Genomic DNA, 25,737 nt, shown 5'->3' with positions numbered 1-25,737 from the left:
TGAAGATGATCCCTCAGGGAAAGGCAATAATGCTATGTGAAGCTGCCCAATGGCAGGGTTTAATGTCAAGGTTGTTTTGACCTAAGGGCAGGATTTATGGTAACAGTGGATAAAGTAGAAATCTTAAAGGCATTCTCAGCACAGGGGTAATGAGACGCCAACATGGCAGATTGGCATCCAAGATGGAGTTGCTGGCCTAGTGCAGTGGCTCACAACTGTAATACCAGAACTTTGGGAGGCTGAGTTGGGAGGATTGTTTGAGCCCAGGAATTCGAGACCAGCCTTGACAACAGTAAGACCCCACCACTAAAAAGAAATTACAAGATGGAGTTGCTTTATTCTCTACAAGCATAGATTACTTTGAAGCATCAATTTCTTTCACCCAACTCATATGAACTACTTATAATGTCCTTTCTCATGCCATTCTTTCATCATTCTCTTCATATTTCACTAATTTGAGGAAGAAAATGTTTCAAATTTGAAAAACCTAACTTGACATATCTGTGACCAACGTAGCAATATAAGTCCTCATATTAACCTCATTTCTTTTTCCAATATCTCAGTGAAATGACACAATCTAACTGGGACAATTTTATATCACATTCTCTGGTATAATGCTAAAACCAGATGTATTTTTAATGACAATATCCAATACATAAGACAAAACCTATTTCTTACAGTTACACAAAAGGTAAATTATCACAATAAATTTAGCAAACAAACATGTTGAACCTATATATTTGTAAAAGATCAAAGCTCTACTAAAACGTAAAAGTTCAATATAGTAAAAATGTCAAAGAATTGCAATTATGGAGGATTCAATTTTAGTTTACCCTGGATTCCGGCAAATATTTAAATACTTACCAGTATTCATTGTTGGCAGGTCAGTCATCAGGAAGTCTCTTATGTGTTATTGGAAATGTAAATTGTTGAACCTCTTTGAAGTACAACTTAGTAATATCAGTAAAATGTTAAATCTTCTTTATCCTAAATATATATATATAGATACATGCACGTGTATGCAAAGCTATAAGCACAGGAATGGTCAGCACTGCATTGTTTCAATAAGTGATTAATCTAAATATTATCCAGTGGTTATGATAATATACACAATGAAATGCCCATCAATTAAGAGTGAGATAGTTTTATAGTTGCTGATGTGGAAAGATTCCAAGACATATTGATAAATGAAAAAAGGTGTATAACTTTATGTATTGTTTGACTCAATTTGTGATTTCTTTTTATTTTATTTTATTATACTTTAAGTTTTAGGGTACATGTGCACAATGTGCAGGTTTGTTACATATGTATGCATGTGCCATGTTGGTGTGCTGCACTCATTAACTTGTCATTTAGCATTAGGTATATCTCCAAATGCTATCCCTCCCCCCTCCCCCAACCCCACAACAGTCCCTGGAGTGTGATGTTCCCCTTCCTGTGTCCATGTGTTCTCATTGTTCAATTCCCACCTATGAGTGAGAACATGCAATGTTTGGTTTTTTGTCCTTGTGATCATTTGCTGAGAATGATGGTTTCCAGTTTCATCCATGTCCCTATAAAGGACATGAACTCATCATTTTTTATGGCTGCATAGTATTCCATGGTGTATATGTGCCACATTTTCTTAATCCAGTCTATCATTGTTGGACATTTGGGTTGGTTCCAAGTCTTTGCTATTGTGAATAGTGCCGCAATAAACATACGTGTGCATGTGTCTTTATAGCAGCATGATTTATAATCCTTTGGGTATATACCCAGTAATGGGATGGCTGGGTCAAATGGTATTTCTAGTTCTAGATCCCTGAGGAATCGCCACACTGACTTCCACAAGGGTTGAACTAGTTTACAGTCCCACCAACAGTGTAAAAGTGTTCCTATTTCTCCACATCCTCTCCAGCACCTGTTGTTTCCTGACTTTTTAATGATTGCCATTCTAACTGGTGTGAGATGGTATCTCATTGTGGTTTTGATTTGCATTTCTCTGATGGCCAGTGATGATGAGCATTTTTTCATGTGTTTTTTGGCTACTTAAATGTCTTCTTTTGAGAAGTGTCTGTTCATATCCTTGGCCCACTTTTTGATGGGGTTGTTTGTTTTTTTCTTGTAAATTTGTTGGAGTTCATTGTAGATTCTGGATATTAGCCCTTTGTCAGATGAGTAGATTGCAAAAATTTTCTCCCATTCTGTAGATTGCCTATTCACTCTCATGGTAGTTTCTTTTGCTGTGCAGAAGCTCTTTAGTTTAATTAGATCCCATTTGTCAATTTTGGCTTTTGTTGCCATTGCTTTTGGTGTTTTAGACATGAAGTCCTTGCCCATGCCTATGTCCTGAATGGTATTGCCTAGGTTTTCTTCTAGAGTTTTTATGGTTTTAGGTCTAACATGTAAGTCTTTAATCCCTCTTGAATTAATTTTTGTATAAGGTGTAAGGAAGGGATCCAGTTTCAGCTTTCTACATATGGCTAGCCAGTTTTGCCAGCACCATTTATTAAATAGGGAATCCTTTCCCCATTGCTTGTTTTTGTCAGGTTTGTCAAAGATCAGATGGTTGTAGATATGCGGCATTATTTCTGAGGGCTCTGTTCTGTTCCATTGATCTATATCTCTGTTTTGGTACCAGTACCATGCAGTTTTGGTTACTGTAGCCTTATAGTATAGTTTGAAGTCAGGTAGCGTGATGCCTCCGGCTTTGTTCTTTTGGCTTAGGATTGACTTGGCGATGTGGGCTCTTTTTTGGTTGCATATGAACTTCAAAGTAGTTTTTTCCAATTCTGTGAAGAAAGTCATTGGTAGCTTGATGGGGATGGCATTGAATCTATAAATTACCTTGGGCAGTATGGCCATTTTCACAATATTGATTCTTCCTACCCATGAGCATGGAATGTTCTTCCATTTGTTTGTATCCTCTTTTATTTCCTTGAGCAGTGGTTTGTAGTTCTCCTTGAAGAGGTCCTTCACATCCCTTGTAAGTTGGATTCCTAGGTATTTTGTTCTCTTTGAAGCAATTGTGAATGGGAGTTCACTCATGATTTGGCTCTCTGTTTGTCTGTTATTGGTGTATAAGAATGCTTGTGATTTTTGCACATTGATTTTGTATCCTGAGACTTTGCTGAAGTTGCTTATCAGCTTAAGGAGATTTTGGGCTGAGACAGTGGGGTTTTCTAGATATACAATCATGTCATCTGCAAACAGGGACAATTTGACTTCCTCTTTTCCTAATTGAATACCCTTGATTTCCTTCTCCTGCCTAATTGCCCCTGGCCAGCACTTCCAACACTATGTGGAATAGGAGTGGTGAGAGAGGGCATCCCTGTCTTGTGCCAGTTTTCAAAGGGAATGCTTCCAGTTTTTTCCCATTCAGTATGATATTGGCTGTGGGTTTGTCATAGATAGCTCTGATTATTTTGAGATACATCCCATCAATACCTAATTTATTGAGAGTTTTTAGCATGAAGGGTTGTTGAATTTTGTCAAAGGCCTTTTCTGCATCTATTGAGATAATCATGTGGTTTTTGTCTTTGTTTCTGTTTATATGCTGGATTACATTTATTGATTTGCATATGTTGAACCAGCCTTGCATCCCAGGGATGAAGCCCACTTGATCGTGGTGGATAAGCTTTTTGATGTGCTGCTGGATTCGGTTTGCCAGTATTTTATTGAGGATTTTTGCATCAATGTTCATCAAGGATATTGGTCTAAAATTCTCTTTTTTGTTGTGTCTCTGCCAGGCTTTGGTATCACGATGATGCTGGCCTCATAAAATGAGTTAGGGAGGATTCCCTCTTTTTCTATTGATTAGAATAGTTTTAGAAGGAATGGTAGCAGCTCCTCCTTGTACCTCTGGTAGAATTTGGCTGTGAATCCATCTGGTCCTGGACTTTTTTTGGTTGATAAGCTATAAATTATTGCCACAATTTCAGAGCCTGTTATTGGTCTATTCAGAGGTTCAACTTCTTCCTGGTTTAGTCTTGGGAGGGTGAATGTGTCGAGGAATTTATCCATTTCTTCTAGATTTTCTAGTTTATTTGCATAGAGGTGTTTGTAGTATTCTCTGATGGTAGTTTGTATTTCTGTGGGATCAGTGGTGATATCCCCTTTATCATTTTTTATTGCATCTATTTGATTCTTCTCTCTTTTCTTATTAGTCTTGCTAGCGGTCTATTGATTTTGTTGATCTTTTCAAAAAACCAGGTCCTGGATTCATTAATTTTTTGAAGGGTTTTTGTGTCTCTATTTCCTTCGGTTCTGCTCTGATCTGAGTTATTTCTTGCCTTCTGCTAGATTTTGAATGTGTTTGCTCTTGCTTTTCTAGTTCTTTTAATTGTGATGTTAGGGTGTCGATTTTGGATCTTTCCTGCTTTCTCTTGTGGGCATTTAGTGCTATAAATTTCCCTGTACACACTTCGTTGAATGTGTCCCAGAGATTCTGGTATGTTGTGTCTTTGTTCTCATTGGTTTCAAAAAACATCTTTATTTCTGCCTTCATTTCATTATGTACCCAGTAGTCATTCAGGAGCAGGTTGTTCTGTTTCCATGTAGTTGAGCGGTTTTGAGTGAGTTTCTTAATCCTGAGTTCTAATTTGATTGCACTGTGGTCTGAGAGACAGTTTGTTATAATTTCTGTTCTTTTACATTTGCTGAGGAGAGCTTTACTTCCAACTATGTGCTCAATTTTGGAATAGGTGTGGTGTGGTGCTGAAAAAAATGTATATTCTGTTGATTTGGGGTGGAGAGTTCTGTAGATGTCTATTAGATCTGCTTGGTGCAGAGCTGAGTTCAATTCCTGGGTATCCTTGTTAACTTTCTCGTTGATCTGTCTAATGTTGACAGTGGGGTGTTAAAGTCTCCCATTATTATTGTGTGGGAGTCTAAGTCTCTTCATAGGTCACTAAGGACTTGCTTTATGAATCTGGGTGCTCCTGTATTGGGTGCATATATATTTAGGATAGTTAGCTCTTCTCGTTGAATTGATCCCTTTACCATTATGTAATGGCCTTCTTTGTCTCTTTTGATCTTTGTTGGTTTAAAGTCTGTTTTATCAGAGACTAGGATTGCAACCCCTGCCTTTTTTTGTTTTCCATTTGCTTGGTAGATCTTCCTCCATCCCTTTATTTTGAGCCTATGTGTGTCTCTGCACGTGAGATGGGTTTCCTGAATACAGCACACTGATGGGTCTTGACTCTTTATCCAATTTGCCAGTCTGTGTCTTTTAATTGGAGCATTCAGCCCATTTACATTTAAAGTTAATATTGTTATGTGTGAATTTGGTACTGTCATTATGATGTTAGCTGGCTATTTTGCTCGTTAGTTGATGCAGTTTCTTCCTAGCCTTGATGTTCTTTACAATTTGGCATTTTTTTGCAGTGGCTGGTAGCGGTTGTTCCTTTCCACGTTTAGTGCTTCCTTCAGGAGCTCTTTTAGGGCAGGCCTGGTGGTGACAAAATCTCTCAGCATTTGCCTGTCTGTAAAGTATTTTATTTCTCCTTCTCTTATGAAGCTTAGTTTGGCTGGATATGAAATTCTGGGTTGAAAATTCTTTTCTTTAAGAATGGTGAATATTGGCTCCCACTCTCTTCTGGCTTGTAGAGTTTCTGCCGAGAGATCTGCTGTTAGTCTGATGGGCTTCCCTTTGGGGGTAACCTGACCTTTCTCTCTGGCTGCCCTTAACATTTTTTCCTTCATTTCAACTTTGGTGAATCTGACAATTATGTGTCTTGGAGTTGCTCTTCTCGAGGAGTATCTTTGTGGCGTTCTCTGTATTTCCTGAATCTGAATGTTGGCCTGCCTTGCTAGATTGGGGAAGTTCTCCTGGATAATATCCTGCAGAGTGTTTTCCAACTTGCTTCCATTCTCCTCGTCACTTTCAGGTACACCAATCAGACGTAGATTTGGTCTTTTCACATAGTCTCATATTTCTTGGAGGCTTTGTTTGTTTCTTTTTATTCTTTTTTCTCTAAACTTCCCTTCTTGCTTCATTTCATTCATTTCGTCTTCCATCACTGATACCCTTTCTTCTAGTTGATCGCATCGGCTCCAGAGGCTTCTGCTTTCTTCACGTAGTTCTCGAGCCTTGGTTTTCAGCTCCATCAGCTCCTTTAAGGACTTCTCTGCGTTGGGTATTCTAGGTATCCATTCGTCTAATTTTTTTTTCAAAGTTTTTAACTTCTTTGCCATTGGTTTGAATTTCCTCCTGTAGCTTGGAGTAGTTTGATCTTCTGAAGCCTTCTTCTCTCAACTCATCAAAGTCATTCTCTGTCCAGCTTTGTTCCGTTGCTGGTGAGGAGCTGCATTCTTTTGGAGGAGAAGAGGCGCTCTGCTTTTTAGAGTTTCCAGTTTTTCTCCTCTGTTTTTTCCCTATCTTTGTGGTTTTATCTACTTTTGGTCTTTGATGATGGTGATGTACAGATGGGTTTTTGGTGTGGATGTCCTTTCTGTTTGTTAGTTTCCCTTCTAACAGACAGGACCCTCAGCTGCAGGTCTGTTGGAGTTTGCTAGAGGTCCACTCCAGACCATGTTTGCCTGGGTATCAGCAGTGGTGGCTGCAGAACAGCGGTGGCTGTAGAACAGCAGATATTGGTGAACCGCAAATGCTGCTGCCTGATTGTTCCTCTGGAAGTTTTGTCTCAGAGGAGTACCCGGCCGTGTGAGGTGTCAGTCTGCCCCTACTTGGGGGTGCCTCCCAGTTAGGCTGCATGGGGGTCAAGGACCCACTTGAGGCAGTCTGGCTGTTTTCAGATCTCCAGCTGTGTGCTGGGAGAACCACTACTCTCTTCAAAGCTGTCAGACAGGGACATTTAAGTCTGCAGAGGTTACTGCTGTCTTTTTGTTTGTCTGTGCCCTGCCCCCAGAGGTGGAGCCTACAGAGGCAGGAAGGCCTCCTTGAGCTGTGGTGGGCTCCACCCAGTTCGAGCTTCCTGGCTGCTTTGTTTACCTAATCAAGCCTGGGCAATGGCGGGCGCCCCTCCCCCAGCCTCGCTGCCGCCTTGCAGTTTGATCTCAGACTGCTGTGCCAGCAATCAGCGAGACTCTGTGGGTGTAGGACCCTCTGAGCCAGGTGTGGGATATAATCTCCTGGTGTGCCATTTTTTAAGCCCGTTGGAAAAGTGCAGTATTAGGGTGGGAGTGACCCGATTTTCCAGGTGCCATCTGTCACCCCTTTCTTTGACTAGGAAAGGGAACTTCCTGACCCCTTGCGCTTCCCGAGTGAGGCAATGCCTCGCCCTGCTTCGGCTTGTGCACGGTGCGCTGCACCCACTGTCCTGTTCCCACTGGCTGGCACTCCCTAGTGAAATGAACCCAGTACCTCAGATGGAACTGCAGAAATCACCCATCTTCTGTGTCGCTCACGCTGGGAGCTGTAGACCAGAGCTGTTCCTATTTGGCCATCTTGGCTCCACCTCGTGATTTCTTAAAAATATGCATATTCTCTGTAAAATTATATTCTCCTAAATTTGCCATATTTGCCTTATCATTTGGCCTCTGCTTCTCTCTATATATCTTAAAGATATATATTTATAATACATATAAAAGATATAGTATATAATATATATATTAAAGATATAAATATATATACCCATATATAAATGTTTTCTGAATTATTTGAGAATAGTGCTTACTTATACCCCTTTATCTCTTCATACTTTAAGGTGTACTTTCCAAAAACAAGAATATTCTTTTACAATATCATAATACAGTTATCAAATTTAAGAAAAAACCTAAATGTAATATTTTTATCTAATCACCAATCAAATATTTCAATTTTTCAATCATTCCAATTCTGTCTTTTCTAGCAAAATCTATTCTGACACTGATTTCAGACCAGGATCAAATATTTCATTCAGTTGCCATGTTTCTTTATCTTCTTTATTCCAAGACAGTTTCTCAGCCTTTCTTTATCTTTGATAATATTGACATTTTTTAAGAATACAGAGCAATCATTTTATAAAATGTCCTGTGTTACTTTTTAAATGAAATAAAAAACTAGTTGGCAGTTTTTAAAAAGTAAAACAATAAACAAAAGAAATTACACATTATAATTATGGGATAAAGCTGAAGTTATACCCAAGAAAATTTATAGTCTTTAACTATTTTTAATTTAATTATTAAACAAGAAAGATTGAAAGAAGTGAATTATTTGGCTTAAGAGAAAAGAAAAATAATATCATGTAAGTTCAGTACTAGAATAAATAAATTTTAAATGCTAAAACTGAACAAAAAAAGGAGGAGGAAATTTTGAGGAGGAGGAGTAAAGGTATAGAAGTGTCGAACAACTCCATTTACAAATTGAGCTAATTGGTGTATATGGAACACTGATTCCCACAAGAGTATAATATACTTTTCTTTTCAAATCAACATGGAACATTTACAAAGATTGACTATATAAAAACTATAAAACAAGTCTCAATAAATTAAAAGGTCTCAGATCATCAGACTATACTCCCTGATCCAGAGAGGAATTAAGCTAGAAATGAACAACAAAAGCCCAATGAGAAATAACCATATATTTGGAAATTCAGTAAAACACTTCTTAATAACTCACAGCTTAAAGAAAAAATTTAAATGAAAATTTAATAATAATTTCTATTAAATTAGAGTGAACAAATATCAACATGCCAAAAATTGGAGAGTGCAGCTTCAAATATATGTTAGAAAAACAAAAAGCATAATAAAATAAAGGCAAATTAATGAAATAGAAAACAAACATAATAGACTCAACAAAGCCAAATGGTCCTTATTTTAAGACTAATAGAAGTGACAAAGCAAAAAAAGAGAAGTAACCAAAAACTAATATCAACGATGGAAATGAAGTAATCAAAATAGACACTATAGTCTAAGAGATCTGAAGAAGACATCATGAAAACATTATGCCAATATATTTTACTTATTTATTTCTTATTTTTGTGGTTATATAGTAGATGTATATATTTATGGGATACATGAGATATTTTCATACAGGCATACAATGAATAATAATCACATCAGGGTAAATGGGGTATCAGTCACCTCAAACATGGATCCTTTGTGTTATAAACAATGAATTATTCTCTTTTAGTTATTTTTAAATGTGGAATTAAATTATTGACTGTAGTCACTCTGTTGTGCCATCAAATACTAGATCTCCTTCATTCTTTCATTTTTTAAAATATTCATTAACCATCCCTACTATTAACCCTACCTACCACTACGCTACCCAGCATCTGGTAGCCATCATTCTACTCTCTAACTCCACAAGTTCAATTGTTTTAATATTTAGCTTCCATGGCCTGCGCATGGTAGCTCACGCCTGTAATCCCAGCACTTTGGGACACGGAGGCCAGTGGATCACCTGAGGTGAGGAGTTTGAGACCAGCCTGGCCAACAGGGCGAAACCCCGTCTCTACTAAAAATACAAAAATTGGCCGAGCATGGTGGGAGATGCCTGTAATCCCAGCTATTTGGAAGGCTGAGGCAGGCGGATTGCTTGAACCAGGGAGGCGGAGGTTGCAGTGAGCCAAGATTGTGCCACTGCCCTCCAGCCTGGGTGACAGAGCAAGACTCCGTCTCAAAAAAAAAAAAAAAAAAAAATTAGCTCCCACAAATTAAATGAGAACATGCAAAGTTTGTCTTTTAGTGCCCGGCTTTTTTCGCTTAACATAATGATCTCTGGTTCCATCCATTTTGTTGCAAATGACAGGATCTCATTCTTTTTATGACTGAATAGTACACTGTTGTGTATAAGTGCCACGTTTTCTTCATCTGTTCCTTTGTTGATGGACACAGGTTGCTTTCATATCTTGGCTATTGTGAGTAGTGTGGCAATAAACATGGGAGTGCAGATATATCTTCAATATACTGATTTCCTTTCTTTTGGGTATATATAGCAGTAGGATTGCTGGATCATATGGTAGCTCTCGTTTTAGTTTTTTAAGGAACCTCCAAACTGTTCACAGTGGTTGTGCTAATTTACATTCCCACCAACAGTGTACAAGCGTTCCCTTTTCTCCACATTCTCACCGGCATTTGTTATTGTCTGTCTTTTGGATATAAGCCATTTTAACTGGGGTGAGATGATATCTATTGTAGTTTTGATTTGGGTTTCTCTGATGATCAGTGACATTGAGCACCTTTCCATATGCCTTTTTGCTATTTGTATTCTTTTGAGAAATGTCTATTCAGATCTTTTGCCCATGTTAAAATTGGATTATTAGAGTTTTTCCTACAGAGTTGTTTGACCATCTTATATATTCTGGTTCTTAATCTCTCATCAGATAGGTAGTTTGCAAATATTTTCTCCCATTCTCTGTGTTCTCTGTTCATTTTATTGATTGCTTCTTTTGCTATGTACAAGCTTTTTAACTGGTGTGATCCCATTTGTCTACTTTTGCTTTGTTTGCCTGTGCCTGTGGAGTATTACTCAAGGAATCTTTGCCCAATCCAAGGTCCTGGAGAATTTCTTCAGTGTTTCCTCAGAGTAGATTCATAGTTTGAGGTCTTCGATTTAAGCCTTTAATCCATTTTAATTTTTTTAATATGGCAAGATGGGGGTCTGGTTTCACTTTTCTGCATATGAATATCCAGATTTCCAAGCACCATTTATTGAAGAGACTGTCAACTAAAGTATGTTCTTGGCAACTTTGTCAAAAATGAGTTCACTGTAGATGTATGGATTTATCTATAGGTTCTCTCTTCTGTTCTATTGGGCTGTGTGTCTGTTTTTAGTCCACTACCATGCTGTTTTGTTTATTATAGCTCTGTAGTATAATTTGAAATCAGGTAATGTGATTCCTCCAGTTTTGATCATTTTGCTCAGGATAGCTTTGGCTATTCTGGGTCTTATGTGGTTCCATATAAGTTTTAGGGTTTTTTTTCTATTTCTATAAAGAATGTCATAGGTATTTTGATGGGGGTTGCACTGAATCTATAGACTGCTTTTGGTAGGATGGACATTTTAACAATATTGATTCTTCCAATCCATTGACATGGAATATCTTTCCATTTTACTGTGTCCTCTTCAATTTCTTTCACCAGTGTTTTACAGTTTTTATCATAGAGGTCTTTTTACTTCTTTGGTTAAGTCCTAGGTATTTTATCTTTTTGTAGCTATTGTAAATGGGATTCTTGATTTCTTGATTTCTTTTCCAGATTGTTCACTCTTGGCATATAGAGATGCTACTAATTTTTGTATGTTGATTTTATATCCTGTAACTTTACTGAATTTGTTTATCAATTCTAATAGTATTTTTGGTGGAGTCTTTAGGTTTTTCCAAATATAAGATCATATCAACTGCACACAAGGATAAGTTAATTTCTTCCTTTCTAATTTGGATGTGCTTTATTTCTTTCTCTTGTCTGATTGCTCTGACTAGGACTTCCAGTACTATGTTGATAACAGTTGTGAAAGTGGACATCCTTGTTATGTTCCACATCTAAGAGGAAAGGCTATCAGTTTTTCTCCATGCAGTATGATACCAGCTGTGGGTCTGTCATATATGGCTTTTATTAAGTTGATTTATGTTCTTTCTATACCCGGTTTTTAAAGTTTTTTTTTAATCATTAAGGGATGTTGAATTTTATCAAATGCTTTTTCAGTATCAATTGAAATTATTATATAGTTTTTGTCCTTCATTCTGTTGATATGATGTATCACATTGACTAATTTCTGTGTGTTGAATCATTCTTGCATTCTTGGGATAAATCCCACTTGATCATGATGAATGTATTGTTGAATTCAGTTTGCTAGTATTTTGTTCAAGATTTTTGCATCAGTGTTCATCAGTAACATTGGCCTGTAGATTTCTTTCCTGTAGTTTTCTTTGTTTGATATGTCTTTGTCTGGTTTTGGTAAAAGTAATACAGGCCTCATGGAATAAGTTTGTAATTATTCCCTCCACCTCTATTTTTCAGAATAGCTTGAGTAGGATTGGTATTAATTCTTCTTTAAATGTTTGGTAGAATTCAATACTGAATTCTAAGCTATCAGGTCCTGGGCTTTTCTTTGCTGGGAGACCCTTTATTATGGTTTTGATCTTATTACTTGATATTGGTCTGTTCAGTTTTTGGATATCCTCATGGTCCAATCCTGGTAGGTTGTATATTTCTAGGAATTTCTCCATTTCTTCTAGGTTTTCCAGTTTATTGGTAAAATAAATTGCTAATAGTAGCCACTAATGATCCTTTGAATTTATGTGGCATCTATTGTAATGTCTCTTTTTTCATCTCTGATTTTATTTATTTGGGTCTTCTCTCTTTTATTTTCTTAGTGTGGCTGAAGGTTTGTTGATTTTGTTTATCTTTTCATAAAACCAACTTTTCATTTTGTTGATTATGTACTTCATTTCATTTTTTCTGCTCTGATTTTTATTATTTCTTTTCTTATATTAATTTTGGGTTGGTTTGCTCTTGCTTTGCTAGTTCTTTAAGATATATCATTAGGTAGTTTATTTGAAGTTTTTCTACTTTTTTGATGTAGGCACTTATAACTATAAACATCCACCTTACTGTTTTCACTGTATCCTGTAGGTTTTTGCATGTTGTATTTCCATTATCACGTGTCTCAAGAAAATTTTCAATTTCCTTTTTAATTTCTTCATTGATTCACTGGTCTTCAGGAGCATATTGTTTAATTTCCATGTATTTGTATAGTTTCCAGAATTCCTCTTGTTATTGATTTCTTGTTTTATTCCATGTAGTCAGAGAAGATACTTGATATTATTTCATTTTTTTGGATATTTTGAAACTTTTTTTGTGGCCTAACATGTGAACAATCCACGTGCTGAGTAGAAGCATGTGTATTCTGCAGCCACCGGATGAGATGTTCTGTAAGTATCTATTAGGACCATTTGGTCTGCGGTGCAGTTTAAGTCTGATGTTTCTTTGTTGATTTTCTGTCTGGATGGTCTGTCCAGTGCTGAAAGTAGGGTGCTGAAGTCTCCAGCTACTATTTTTATTGGTGTCTGTGTCTCTCTTTGGCTGTAATAGTTGCTTTATATATCTTGGTTTTCCAGTGTTGGGTGCATATGTATTTAAAATTGTTATATCCTCTTGCTGAATTGACCACTTTATCATTATATAATGGCCTTCTTGGTCTCTTTTTGTAGTTTTTGTCTTGAAATCTATTTTGTCTGATATAAGTATAGCTACTCCTGCTCTTTTATGGTTTGTATTGGCATGGAATATCTTTATCCTTTTATTTTCAGTCTATATATATCTTTATAGGTGAAGTGTGTTTCTTCTGGGCAACAGATCATTGAGTCTTGTTTTTTAAAAAAATTCATTCAGCCACTCTATGTGTTTTGATTGAAAAGTTTAGTCCATTTACATTCAACGTTATTACTGATAAGTAAGTACTTACTCCCGCCATTTTGTTATTTTCTGGTTTTCTCCTCCTTTCCTTCCTCTCCTCTTAATGAAGGTGATTTTTCTCTGGTAGTATGTTTTAACTTCTTGCTTTTTAATTTTTTGTGTATTTATTATATGTTTTTTGATTTGAGGTTACCATGAGGCTTGCAAATAATATCTTGTAACCCATTATTTTAAACTGATGACAATTTAAAACTGATTGCATAAACAAAGAAACAAGCAAAGAGAAACCTAATAAAAACTCTACACTTTACCTTCATCCCTCCTGCTTTTTAACTTTTTGTTTTTCCTATTTATATCCTATTATACTGTCTGTGTCTTGAAAAGTTGTTGTAGTTATTATTTTTTATTTGTTCATCTTTTAGTCTTTCTCCTCAAGATATGAGTAGTAGACACAATACACAGTGTTATAATATTCTGTTTTTCTGTGAACTTAGTATTACCCTGAGTTTTATACCTTCAGATAATTTCTTATTGCTCATTTACATCCTTTTCTTTCAGGTTGTAGAACACCCTTTAGTATTTCTTATAGAACAAGTCTGATGTGGATGAAATCCCTCAGCTTTTGTTTGTTTGGGAAAGTCTCTTTATTTCTCCTTTATATTTGAAGGATATTTTCACCAGATATACTATTCTAGGGTAAAAGTTTTGTTCCTTCAGCACTTTAAATATGCCATGCCTCTCACATGGCCTATAAGTTTTCCAGTGAAAAGTCTGCTGCCAGACATATTGGAACTCCATTGTATGTTGTTTCTTTTATCTTACTGTTTTTAGGATCCTTTCTTTATATTTTTACCTTTGGGAGTTTGATTGTTAAATGCCTTGAGGTAGTCTTTTTTGGCTTAAATCTGCTTGGTGTTCTATAACCTTATTGTACTTGAATATTGATATCATTCTCTAGGTTTAGGAAGTCCTTTGTTACTACTGCTTGAATAAACTTTCTTCCTGTATATATCTCTCTCTACCTCTTCTTTAGGGCCAATAAGTGTTAGATTTGCTCTTTTAAGGCTATTTTCTAGATCTTGTAGGTGTGCTTTCTTCTTTTTTCTTTTATCTCATCTTACTGTGTATTTTCAAATAGCTAGTCTTCTAGCTAACTAGTTGTTTCTTCTGCTTGATTAGTTCTGCTGTTAAGAGACTCTGATGCATTTTTCAGCATATTAATTGCATTTTTTAGCTCCAGAATTTCTGCTTGATTCTTTTTAAAAATCTCAATCTCTTTGGTGAATTTATCTCATAGGATTCTGTATTCCTTTTTGGTGTTATTTGGAATCTTTTTTTTGCATTTCCTCAAAACGGTTATTTGAATTCTCTGTCTGAAAGGTCACATATCTCTGTATCTCCAGGATTAGTCACTGGTGCCTTAGTTTATTTGGTAAGGTCATGTTTTCTGAATGGTCTTATTTTTTATTTTATTTTATTTTTTGCTACCCAGACACTATTCAGTATCCTAGATGGTCTTGATGCTTGTGGATGTTTGTCAGTATGTGGGCACCGATAAGTTTTTAGTGTAGTCTTTGCAGTCTGGGCTTGTATGTACCCATGCTTCTTGGGAAGGCTTTCCAGATATTTGAAGGGACTTGGATGTTGTGATCTAAGTTTTTGGTCACTGCAGCTGTATCTGCTTTAGGGGGCACTAGAAACCCAGTAACACTGTAGCTCTTTCAGGCTCATAGAGATACTGCCTTGGTGGTCTTGGATAAGGTTCAGAAGACTTCTCTAAATTACAAGGGAAAGTGTCTTGTTGTCTTCCCTTTGTTTCTCATAAACACATGAACTCTCTCTCTGTGCTGAGCTGCTTGAAGCTGGGGGAGGGGTGACAAAAGCACCCATATGGCCACCAACATTGAGACTGCGCTGGGTCAGACCTGAAACCAGCACAGCACTGGGTCTCATCCAAGGCCTGTTGTACCCACTCCCTAGCTACTATCTATGTTTGCTCAAGGCCTTGGGGCTCTACAATTAGCAGGTGGCAAAGCCAACCAGGCTTGTGTCCTTCCTTTCACAGCAGTCAGTTTCCCTGGGCCCTGTACGAGTCCAGAGATGCTGTCTGGGAGTCAGAGCCTACAGCCTGAAACCTTAAGAATTCACCTGGTGCTGTGTTCTACTGCTGCTGAGCTGGCACCCAAACCACAAGACAAAGCTATTCTCAAAAACAGTTGTGTTGTCTTCTTCTTCCTGTAGCTGCCATCACCACAGGTTCACAGGGAATACTGCCAGGCTACTGCTGATCTTACTTAAGTCCCAAGGGGTCTTTAGCCACCTTGTGGTGAATGTTGCCAAAGTTAGTCTGTAATTTAATAGCTAGCAAGTAGCCAAGTATTGATTAAGAAGATTTTTCTATTAAAATTTGGTTAGATCAGGTGCAGGTGCAATGGCTCACACCTATAATCCCAGCACTTTGTGAGGCTGAGACAGGAGGATTGCTTGAGGCCAGGAGTTGGGAGAGCAGCATGGTCAACATAGTGAGACACCATCTCTACAATTTTTTTTAAGACAGGGTCTCACTTTGTCAATCAGGCTGGAGTGCAGCGGCACAATCTTGGCTCACTGCAGCCTCAACCTGCCAGGTTCAAGTGATCCTCTTGCCTCAGCCCCCCAAGTAGCTGGGACTAAAGACCTGCACCACCAACACCCAGCTAATTTTTGTATTTTTTGTAGAGACGGGGTTTCACCATGTTGCAGGCTAGTCTTGAACTCCTTTCCAGAAATGCCATCCAGGAGCCAAGGCCTGGAATTGGGGACCCTAGGAGCCCTCTTGGTGCATACCCCACTGTAGCAGTCAAGCTGGTACCTAAGCTGCAAGTCAAAGCCCCCTTTACTCTTCCCTGTGCTTTCCTCAAAAAAGAATCTCTCCTGGTAGCCACGAAGGTGGGAACGTGCAGGGTCACACCTGAAGCCAGCATGGCACTGAGTCTCACTCAAGGCCCGTGGTGTGTACTACCTGGCTACTGCTGCTTATTATTCAGGGCCCAAGAGCTCCTTAGTCAGCAGGTGATGAATCCCACCAGGAGTGGACACTTCCCTTCAAGAGTGCAGGTTCCTTTATGACCAAATATGTGTCTAAAAATATTGTCCAGGAGCCAGGGCTTAGAATGTGGGCCCCAGGACTGTTCCCGGTGCCCCATCCTACTGTGGCCAAACTGGCCCCAAGTTGCAAGACAAAGTCCTCTTTACTCTTCCCTCTCCTCTCCTCTCCTCAAGCAGTAGGAAGTAGTCTCTCCTGGAGCTGCAAGCTGTGCTGCCTGGGATTGGGGAAGGGGTGGTGCAAGCACTCTGTTAACCACCCTGGCAGGTGTCTCACTAGATGGCATGCCCCCCGCAAGCCACTAGCTCCAAGTCTAGCACAGGACTAGGCCCTGCCTAGGAATTGTTGTCCCTGTGGCCTAGACTGCCTTTCAAGTTTGTTTAGAACCCCAGAGCACTTTAGCTGGTGGTGGCAAGGCTTGCTGAAACTCATGTTCCAACTGCTGGTATGTGTGTTTCCCCTGTAGTTAGGGTTGGTCTAAATGCTTCTTTCATAGGCATCAGCTGAGCTCTTCCTGGTGTTGCTATCTTCTGTGACAGGAAAGCACTGAGTTCCAGTACAGTCTCAATCACTGTGCTGTCCCTCCCACAAGCGACAGATTCTCAGTGCCACACCGCCACTGCCAGGTGATGGAGGAGGGTTGGCATCAGCAATTCAAGACTGTCTTTCCTGCCCTCTTCAGTGCCTCTTTCAGTGATTAAAGTTAAAACTGGGTACTGTGGTCATTCACCTGATTTTTGGTTCTTATCAAGTTGCTTTTTTGTGTAGATAGTTGTTAAATTTGGTGTTCCTGCAGGGAGGATGATTTGTGGAGGCTTCTATTGGCCATCTTGCTCTGCCTCCCTTCTCAAACATTCCTATGCCAATACATTTAAAATGTAAATACATTTTAAAATGTAAATGAAATAGACAAATTCTTGGGAAAACATATGTTACCAAATTGATACAAGAAGAAACAAAAAAATCAGAATATTTTTTGTGTTTAGAAGTTGAATGCATAATTGAAAAACTTTACATGTTAGAAGCCTCTTCTGATATCTAATAATTTGGGGTTGTCTACTTATGTTTAAGAATGTGGCATTATCATGTTGAATGAACACAATAAGAATACTGGTGATTGTTGACTGTGGTCTTCAATGTAGTGTTACCTGGCTAGGCTGTTTAAGAAACATTCAGCATGATTATGTATTTCTTCTTGACTTTCTTCTTGTGTCCTTCCTGGAAGATAAAGGGCTGGCTCTAGTATTCTGGGAACTAAAAGGCAAAAGAAGCTCCAGGGAATCTCAGCATCCAGTATTCATGCATTCACTTAATCCCCCTGATTTCAGTATGGTAACTTTGGCCCTAACAGGGCCTGGCATTTCCCGCTCTAGGGATTTCTGCATTTTCCTCTCCAGATTATATTCAAGGTAGGCAATGCACAGTTTGTGAGGTGGGGGAGGAAAATCTAGGATTCTGTTTTTTAAACCAAGTTTTAATGATCTTTAACACTGCCCTCCTCTCCCCACTTTCAGAAGTATCTATGACATTCATTCCCAAGATTTAGGGGTATTGTGCAGTGTATGTCTAGTTGATTCTTAGCTTTTCCCCCTGCCAATTTAGGATCAGGTTTCTTCTGTATGCTAAATCTACTACCAGCAGTCCATATGCTTTCTGGCTCCCACAATTGTGTTGTCATTTTCCCTTCCCCTCTTTGTTTCTACACTTGGGGGCTTATGTCTTTAAAAAGTAAATTCCTTTACTGCTGTTTTAGTGGGGTTTTGAGAAGGCGGCAAATGAAATGTGTGTATTTAGTACATCAAATTTACTCCCAAATCTTCTCCCTATGTTAGTTGGAATAATATTTTCAACTATAGGAAAGACAGAAATGAATAATAGCAACTGGCCCAGTTAAAAGTCAAATAAGCAGGAATTATCAGGGCCTTCAAAGTTTTAACATCCGTGCATCAGTCATTCAAAATGGGAAATGGTCAACTAGACTTCATAATTCAATTCCAGGACATTTTAACTTTTCAAAGCATTTTATGTAATTTTTCTAATTTTATATTTATCACCATCCTTTTCAGAATGCAGTATAGAACTGTATTACTTCTTCACTTAATAGACAGTAAACTAAGTCAAAGTTAGTCTGTGATTTAATAGCTAGCAAGTAGCCAAGTATTGATTAAGATTTTTCTATTAAAACTTGGTTAGCTCAGGTGCAGGTGCAGTGGCTCATGCCTTTAATCCCAGCACTTCGGGAGGTCGAGACAGGAGGATTGCTCGAGGCCAGGAGTTTGAGACCAGCATGGGCAATATAGTGAGACCCCATCTCTACAACTTTTTTTTTTTTTTTTGAGACAGAGTCTCACTTTGTCACCCAGGCTGGAGTGCAGTGGCACAATCTTGGCTCACTGCAGCCTCGACCTCCCAGGTTCAAGTGATCCTCTTGCCTCAGCCCCCAAGTCACTGGGACTACAGGCATGCACCACCACACCCAGTGAATTTTTGTATTTTTTGTGGAGATGAGGTTTCGCCATGTGGCCCAGTCTAGTCTTCAACTCCTGAGCTCAAGTGATTCACCTGCCTCGGCCCCAAAGTCCTAGGATTACAGGCATGAGCCACCTTGCCTGGCTTCCTATACAAAAAAATTTTTAAAGTAAAAAATCAGTCGGGTGTGGTGATGCATGTCTGTAGTCCCAGTTTCTTGGGAGCCTGAGGTGGAAGGATTTATTGAGCCCAGAAGGTCGAGGTTGCATTGAGCCATGATCCCACCACTGCATTCCAGCCTGGGCAATAGAGAAAGATCCCATCTCAAAAAAGAAAAAAAAAATGGTTAGATTAAAATTGTTAATATTTTTCTAAGGAATAATTCAAAGACTCCCTGGCCTACTTATAAGGAAAAACAAATATCTTCACTTTTTTTTTTTTTTTCCTGTATTACTCAACCTTAACTAATCACAATGTGAACAAAGGATAATCGTGAAGAAGGTATTTAAAAGGTGGTTGCTTATAGTCTATCATAATCTATACTATTATATTAACCAAGGTTAAATGTGTTTCAGGGGCTTGTAGTCATGTCTACAGATCTTGAAGAAGTGGTTAGCAGCATTTTGAATGTCAAAATTCCAGAAATGTGGATGGGTAAATCCTACCCAAGCCTTAAACCACTTGGCAGCTATGTGAATGACTTCCTTGCAAGACTAAAATTCTTGCAGGTAAGTTCATCTAAATGATCATATATTGTTAAGTTTCTCCTGGTTTCATTTTCTTCATCAGAATGCTTAATGTAATGAGTATTACTCTCTAGTTTTTCTGTGCATCCCAGGCACAAATCACCACTACTTAATATTTCATATAATGTATGTAACTGCTACACTGAACTGTCAAAAAGCTAGTACTAAATGAAGGCAGAAAACATCTAGCTATGTTGGTTTTTCCACTAAGTATTTAACATTAAAATAGATACCTACAGCAAAACATCTTAGAAAGCCAGTCAAGCTACCAGTGAGGGGTATTATAGCTTCATTGCCCAGCGCTTCTAGGTCATGGAATCACTAGATTGCTGGTTCAGCCCAAGTCAGTAATGACCTCAATGGCTAATTGTCTTGGAAATGTTGAGTGGGCAGAAGCGTATCTACTAATTGTCTGGTAATATTGGTGCTTAACTATGTTCTTATTAACAACTATACCTATTAGAAATATTGATTAATTTCCTAGATTCTGTATATAATGTGTCAAAAGCTGCCTATGAAGAAATTTCTGCAGGGATAAAAATGGTTAAATTCCCTTTTCATAATTCAGGCCTTTTGTTATAGTACAGTCAATACTAAGGAACTAAGATTGTTTTTGAAGGATAAAGTTATACCTTGGGCTCTTTTAGGGAAAAGCTTTTCCAACTCATTTCTTCAGATTGGCTTCTCTAATTTACTATCTAGTTAAAGTTGGTATTCAACTGACTCACCATTAGAATCTATGTTATGAACAGAGAACTAAAGTATCTTGATATTTCTAAAGGCCTTAAGGTCTCACTACCCTGCTTCTTCCAGGAATTCCTTGTACAATATTGTGTTCCTATATGTTGAATTTTACTGTGTTTTAGTGAAGTAGGAAGAAAAACTTCCAAAGCAACATTCTATTGGGTACTAATGACTAATTAGAGAGAGAAAAAATGTGAAAAACATAACCATCTGACCAGACTTTATGGGGATCTCTTCTTCTGTTCAACTATATAACATGATATATTGTGTAACAATGCATATTAGATATTCACTATTGTAGGGAGCCTTTCTGAAAGAATCATGGGGCATGTATAAAACAAGACATTTGTTTGCATTAATGCACATTGTTATTTCCAAGCTGATATGATAGATATGAAATTGAAGTCAGGACAAATACCGAATATGCTACCTGTTTTTAAAACCTTGAGGGTATGGCTTGTTATTCCTCAGAGGTCATTTGTTAGTTTATCTAAAAGACAATAAATGTCTTTGGATACATTTTATTAAGTAGTGTTGTATTCAAAAGTTGAAAGGCTCGCTAGGTATGGTGGCTCATGCCTGTAATCCCAGCACTCTGGGAGGCTGAGGAAGGCATACTGCTTGAGTCTAGGAGTTCAAGACCAGCCTGGGCAAAATAGCAAAACCACTTCTCAACTAAAAATACAAAAAAATTAGCCAGGCATGGTGGTATGTGCCTGTATTCCCAACTACTTGGGAGGCTGAGGTGAGAGGATCACCTGAGCCCTGCCTGGGCAACCAGAGACCCTGTCTCAAAAAAAAAGGTTGAAAGGTGCTACTGTTAGCCCACTTGTGTTTTACACCCTAGCAATGGTACGAGGTTGGTCCTCCTCCAGTCTTCTGGCTTTCTGGCTTCTTCTTCACACAAGCCTTCCTGACCGGTGCCCAGCAGAACTATGCCAGGAAATACACAATTCCTATTGATCTTCTTGGGTTTGACTATGAAGTGATGGAAGACAAAGAATACAAGCATCCTCCTGAGGATGGTAAGTGCAGGGACACAATGAGTCGGCTCATATCTGGGCACTGAACAAAAACATGACATTCTGGCTTATTTTCCTCAGCTGTTAAAAAAGTAATAAACATGAATGTAATTTACGTTAAATGCCAGAGAAAAAATTATTGAGATACAGAGAGCAAATGAGTGAGCCAGGGGGAAAGAGAGAGAGAAGAGGTGAGGGGGAATGATCAAGCAAATAGGGGAAGAAAATGATAACAGTAGATGAATCTGGATAAAGAATATATGTCCTTTGTACTTTTTGCAAAATTTTATAAGTTAGAAGTTATTCCTAAAATGTTAAGAAGGTAATCATCAAATTAACAGCACATGGGATAATCAGCCATAATCTTATGTTGTCTGTGGGGACTTGACATGTACGGCATTGAAAAGAAGGTTTTTTCTGGTCCCTTGAAGCGTATACCTTCGTAGAATCCCAAAATATGTATTCTTTCCTGTCATTCCAAAACTTATAGCTTAACATTCCAAAACTTATAGCTAATAGAAACATTTGCTTTGTGGTTGAAAGATTGTGAGGAAATCTTTATTTTCTTAATGATTGTCTACACTTTATGACTACCCTGATGTTTTATTTCAAATTTAGTGGACAAGGCCACTATTTTAAATAAGAGTTATTTTTTAAATGCTACAGATTCCAGAATTTTATCAAAATTGTCTTTATATAAATGACATTAATCTCTAAGTGACTGTTAATATGTACTGCTTTAACTAGTGTGTTGAAGACAACTTCCTTATTCATCACTGAATGATGAATTCACTGGCTCACTCTTCTATCAGGCACTGGAGATACCAACAGGGAACAATTTAGGATCTTGTCCCTCAACTAATTTATACTGTGGTGGGAGACACTAACAAGTAGATATGTAATCACAACAGTGTATGATAATCACATTACTGTGCCAAGAAGTTTTATTTTAAATTGATGGTCACAAATCTCAAGATGGTTTGTAACACTATGAAGCAATCCCACTACTATTCCCGGGGATATTTGCTTTCCTCCTCTCAAAACAACCACTTATGCCCTCTTTGCCCTTCCTTCTGCTCCCACATCTCACCTTATCCTTCATGGAAAAAAAAAAAAAAAAAGCCATCTGAAGAGAGCTTTTAGCACCACTGACTCAATACATTTGTCAACATCTGCACCCTCGAGGAATCCAGATCCCATTTTCTTTTTCCTTCTCAAGGGCTTTGCTCCTTTAATTGTGCCCTCTCTTTCAGGAATAAATTATTTCTCTCTTATTAATAGATATTTCCTGTCAACCTACAACATGCTCTAGAATCTCTCATCTTAAATCAACCATTTCAATTGTCTTTCTACATCCCCCTCTGCTGCTGTCCTGTATCTCCGCTCACCAGTATAGCAAAATTTCTCAAAAGAATTGTCTTTACATGCTGTCTGCAGGTTCTCACTTCCTATTTGCTATCTACCTTTCATCCTCTCGAATCAACTGATGCTGTTCTTTTCAGAGTTAGTGATGACTTCCATGTTGACAAATCCCATGAATTCTCTTCTGTCTTCATCTTAACCTCTTAGTGATTTTTACCAGTTGCCATCTTCATCTTTCTAGAGACATGCTTCTCTCTTTGTTTCCAGGACATCACCCTCTCCTGATTTTCCTTATATCATTGGCCATATTCATGCTGGTTGGCTGGTTTAGGCTCCCCTAATATTAGAGTTTCCAAGGACTCAGTCCTGGGACTATTTCACTTTTTTGATAGCATCCTACCCCAAGTGACCTTATTCTTTTTTATATCTTTAAACATTAACTCTTTACTTATGTCCTCCAAATGTAAATCTCTGAATCTTCAATCTAGATCTTTCCTCTAAGATCAGACCTCCATATCCAATTGCCAACCTGAAATCTACACTTTGGTATCTCCTGAATATGTAAAATGAGTCATTTCAATAAATGGCACCACCATCCAGACAGAAACCCAGGAACTCTTCGTTCTTCTGCTCCCTCATCTGTTCCTATCAAGGGCAGTTGCTCACCTACAATCCTACTGCCACCACAATTTTTTTTTTTTTTTTTTTTCAGATAGGGTCTCACTTTGTCACCCCGCCTACAGTGTAGTGGCATGATCTCGACTTACTGCAGCCTTGACCTCCTGGGTCCAAGTGATCCTCCCACTCAGCCTCCTGAGTAGCTGAGACCAGAGGCGTGCACCACCATGCCCAGCTAATTTTTTCATTTTTTTGTATAGACAGGGTCTCCCTGTGTTGTCCAGGCTGGTCTCGGTCTCCTGAGCTCAAGGAATCCACTCACCTTGGGCTCCCAAAGTGCTGGGAGTACAGGCATGAGCCACTGCACCTGGCCCCACCACCATTTTTATCTTGCCTTCTCCTCTAGCCTTTATCCTGTCTCCCTACTGTCATTACCCACTTATTGCCCTTAATTTGTATAGAAGCCACAGAACTTTTTTAAAAAATGAAAATGGATAATATCAGCCTTTGGTCTCCATTGAAAACCCAGACAACTAAGTTTTTTCCCTTTGTGGTTTGAATAAAATCCAGACCCCTTATGGTGACAATGAGGCCAGGTGTGTTCTAGCCACCGCCCACCTGTACAAGCTCATCATGTGCCACTATGCTCAGGTCACGCTAACCTCCTGACAGTTTCTAGAACGGCTCATGTTCTTTTCTCTTTGGGATCTTGGGAACACCACTTCCATCTGTTGGAGCCGCCCATTTCACCTTATTATCCTCTCTTGCAACTCTGCTTATTAACTTCAAAGCATCAGTCAGACTGTAATTATTTTATGTGTTTCTTTCTTTATTATCTCTCTCCCTCACTACAGTACAGATACCAAAAGAGCAGTGACCTTGTTTGTCTGCACCATTCTTTCTTGAGTGCCTCTCAGTGTCTAGCACATAAAGGGCCCTCAAATGCTGCTGGGGAAATTCCAAAAATTATGCTACCGGAATCCACTAAAAATGTATGGACTCGAACCCAACCTGTCAAAGATACTTCTTATTACAGTCTCTAATACTTAAACAGTTTTATTGCAGAAACACATTTAAGATCAATAAATGCAAGGAATAAAGAATCATTGGGACATATGATATCTTAGAAATAATATTTTTCAGCCACAGATCTAACCTACCATTATTCTGACCATTTGTTCAAAATCCCTTTATTCTTAACATACTCAAAAGAAGCTTTATCCCACTAGAGGCTTTTAAAATAAATAAATAAAACAAATACAGAAGGAAATTTAACAACCTTCTGCTAAGTTATTTAGTTTATTGTTTCCTTAATAATATAAGCTTTAACAAAATTTTTTCCCATACAGCTCACTATATTACATGTCATAAAAGACACTAATAAATATGAGTTTGAGCCCCTGCCCTCATAAAATTAAAAGTATAGTTAGATAAATTTAGCAACATACCGGAAGGATAAATAATTTGGCTCAAATTAAGTATTTGGCAATGGAGGAAAGGAATGTCTAAGTTGGGTAAAAGCAAATCAAAGAAAGAGCATGGATACTTACGGTGGGGCTGCTCTGTACCACTGCTGGGATCCAGAGACTGCCCAGTCCATTACTCTGAATCCTCACAATACCCCTATGGCTGAGATACTACTATTATCACCATTAGACAAGGTGGAAACTAAGGCTCGGGGGGTTAAGTAACTTGCTGAAGGTCTCACAGCTAATAATGGACAGAGGTGAGATTCACACCCAGGCCATCTGGCTCTCATGCTTAGCTGCTTTCTCTGTGGCCTACTGAGTATTTTGGTAGAAGTTTGAAAACATTACATTTCTCAAGGAAAGTTTTCTTAAAGGAGTTATGGTTAATTCTTAAGTATTTAATTCAGATGCATGAATTTTTTTCTAGTTCTTTTCGTATTATTATAATAGGCAGAAGGTCACATTTGGGTTGAAGTTTGAGCAGCACTGATGATGTCTTTCAGGGTTATATGTTTTTGAACTCAGCTAAAAGACTGAATTTATAAGCATTGCCAAAAGCTTCTGAACTAGCTAATACCCAAGATCAAACTATTGTGTTGCCCATTATTATATACTGAACATAATTATTGTACAGGGTAGTTGGTATTTCTTTTTACGTTGATTTACTAATTTAATCCACAGAAGCTCTTATAAAAGAAGGTGAAGTATTAAAAATCCAAAATCATCTTGAAAACAGTGGAGTAAAAATAAAGCACAACTTATTAAAGGATCCATAAAGCCTATTTAGTGTTCCAAGATCATGCACTGAAGAGTAGTCATCAGCTAATTAAACTGTTTTACTGACTACCACAGTGTTGGTCCAGGCTTAATTTATAATAGCTGATACATTTCTGCAAAATCTTGAACTTTATTATTTTATACTTACCAACGCACATATACGT

General features: G+C 38.1%; 1 protein-coding gene across 1 annotated transcript in view; it reads left to right on the top strand.

Annotated features, from left to right (window-relative positions):
* The window catches only part of DNAH7 (dynein axonemal heavy chain 7), a 336,427-nt gene that overhangs the window by 304,756 nt on the left and 5,934 nt on the right, over positions 1–25,737 (top strand). Inside the window, exons 62-63 of the mRNA XM_024243333.2 lie at positions 19,411–19,563; positions 21,173–21,350. Coding sequence (XP_024099101.2) covers positions 19,411–19,563; positions 21,173–21,350 — 331 coding nt within the window. The remainder of the gene's footprint in view (positions 1–19,410; positions 19,564–21,172; positions 21,351–25,737) is intronic.

The sequence above is a fragment of the Pongo abelii genome, chromosome 11 (assembly GCF_028885655.2).
Source record: "Pongo abelii isolate AG06213 chromosome 11, NHGRI_mPonAbe1-v2.0_pri, whole genome shotgun sequence".
Lineage (NCBI taxonomy): Eukaryota > Metazoa > Chordata > Mammalia > Primates > Hominidae > Pongo > Pongo abelii.
This window is presented reverse-complemented; position numbering and strand designations above follow the sequence as displayed.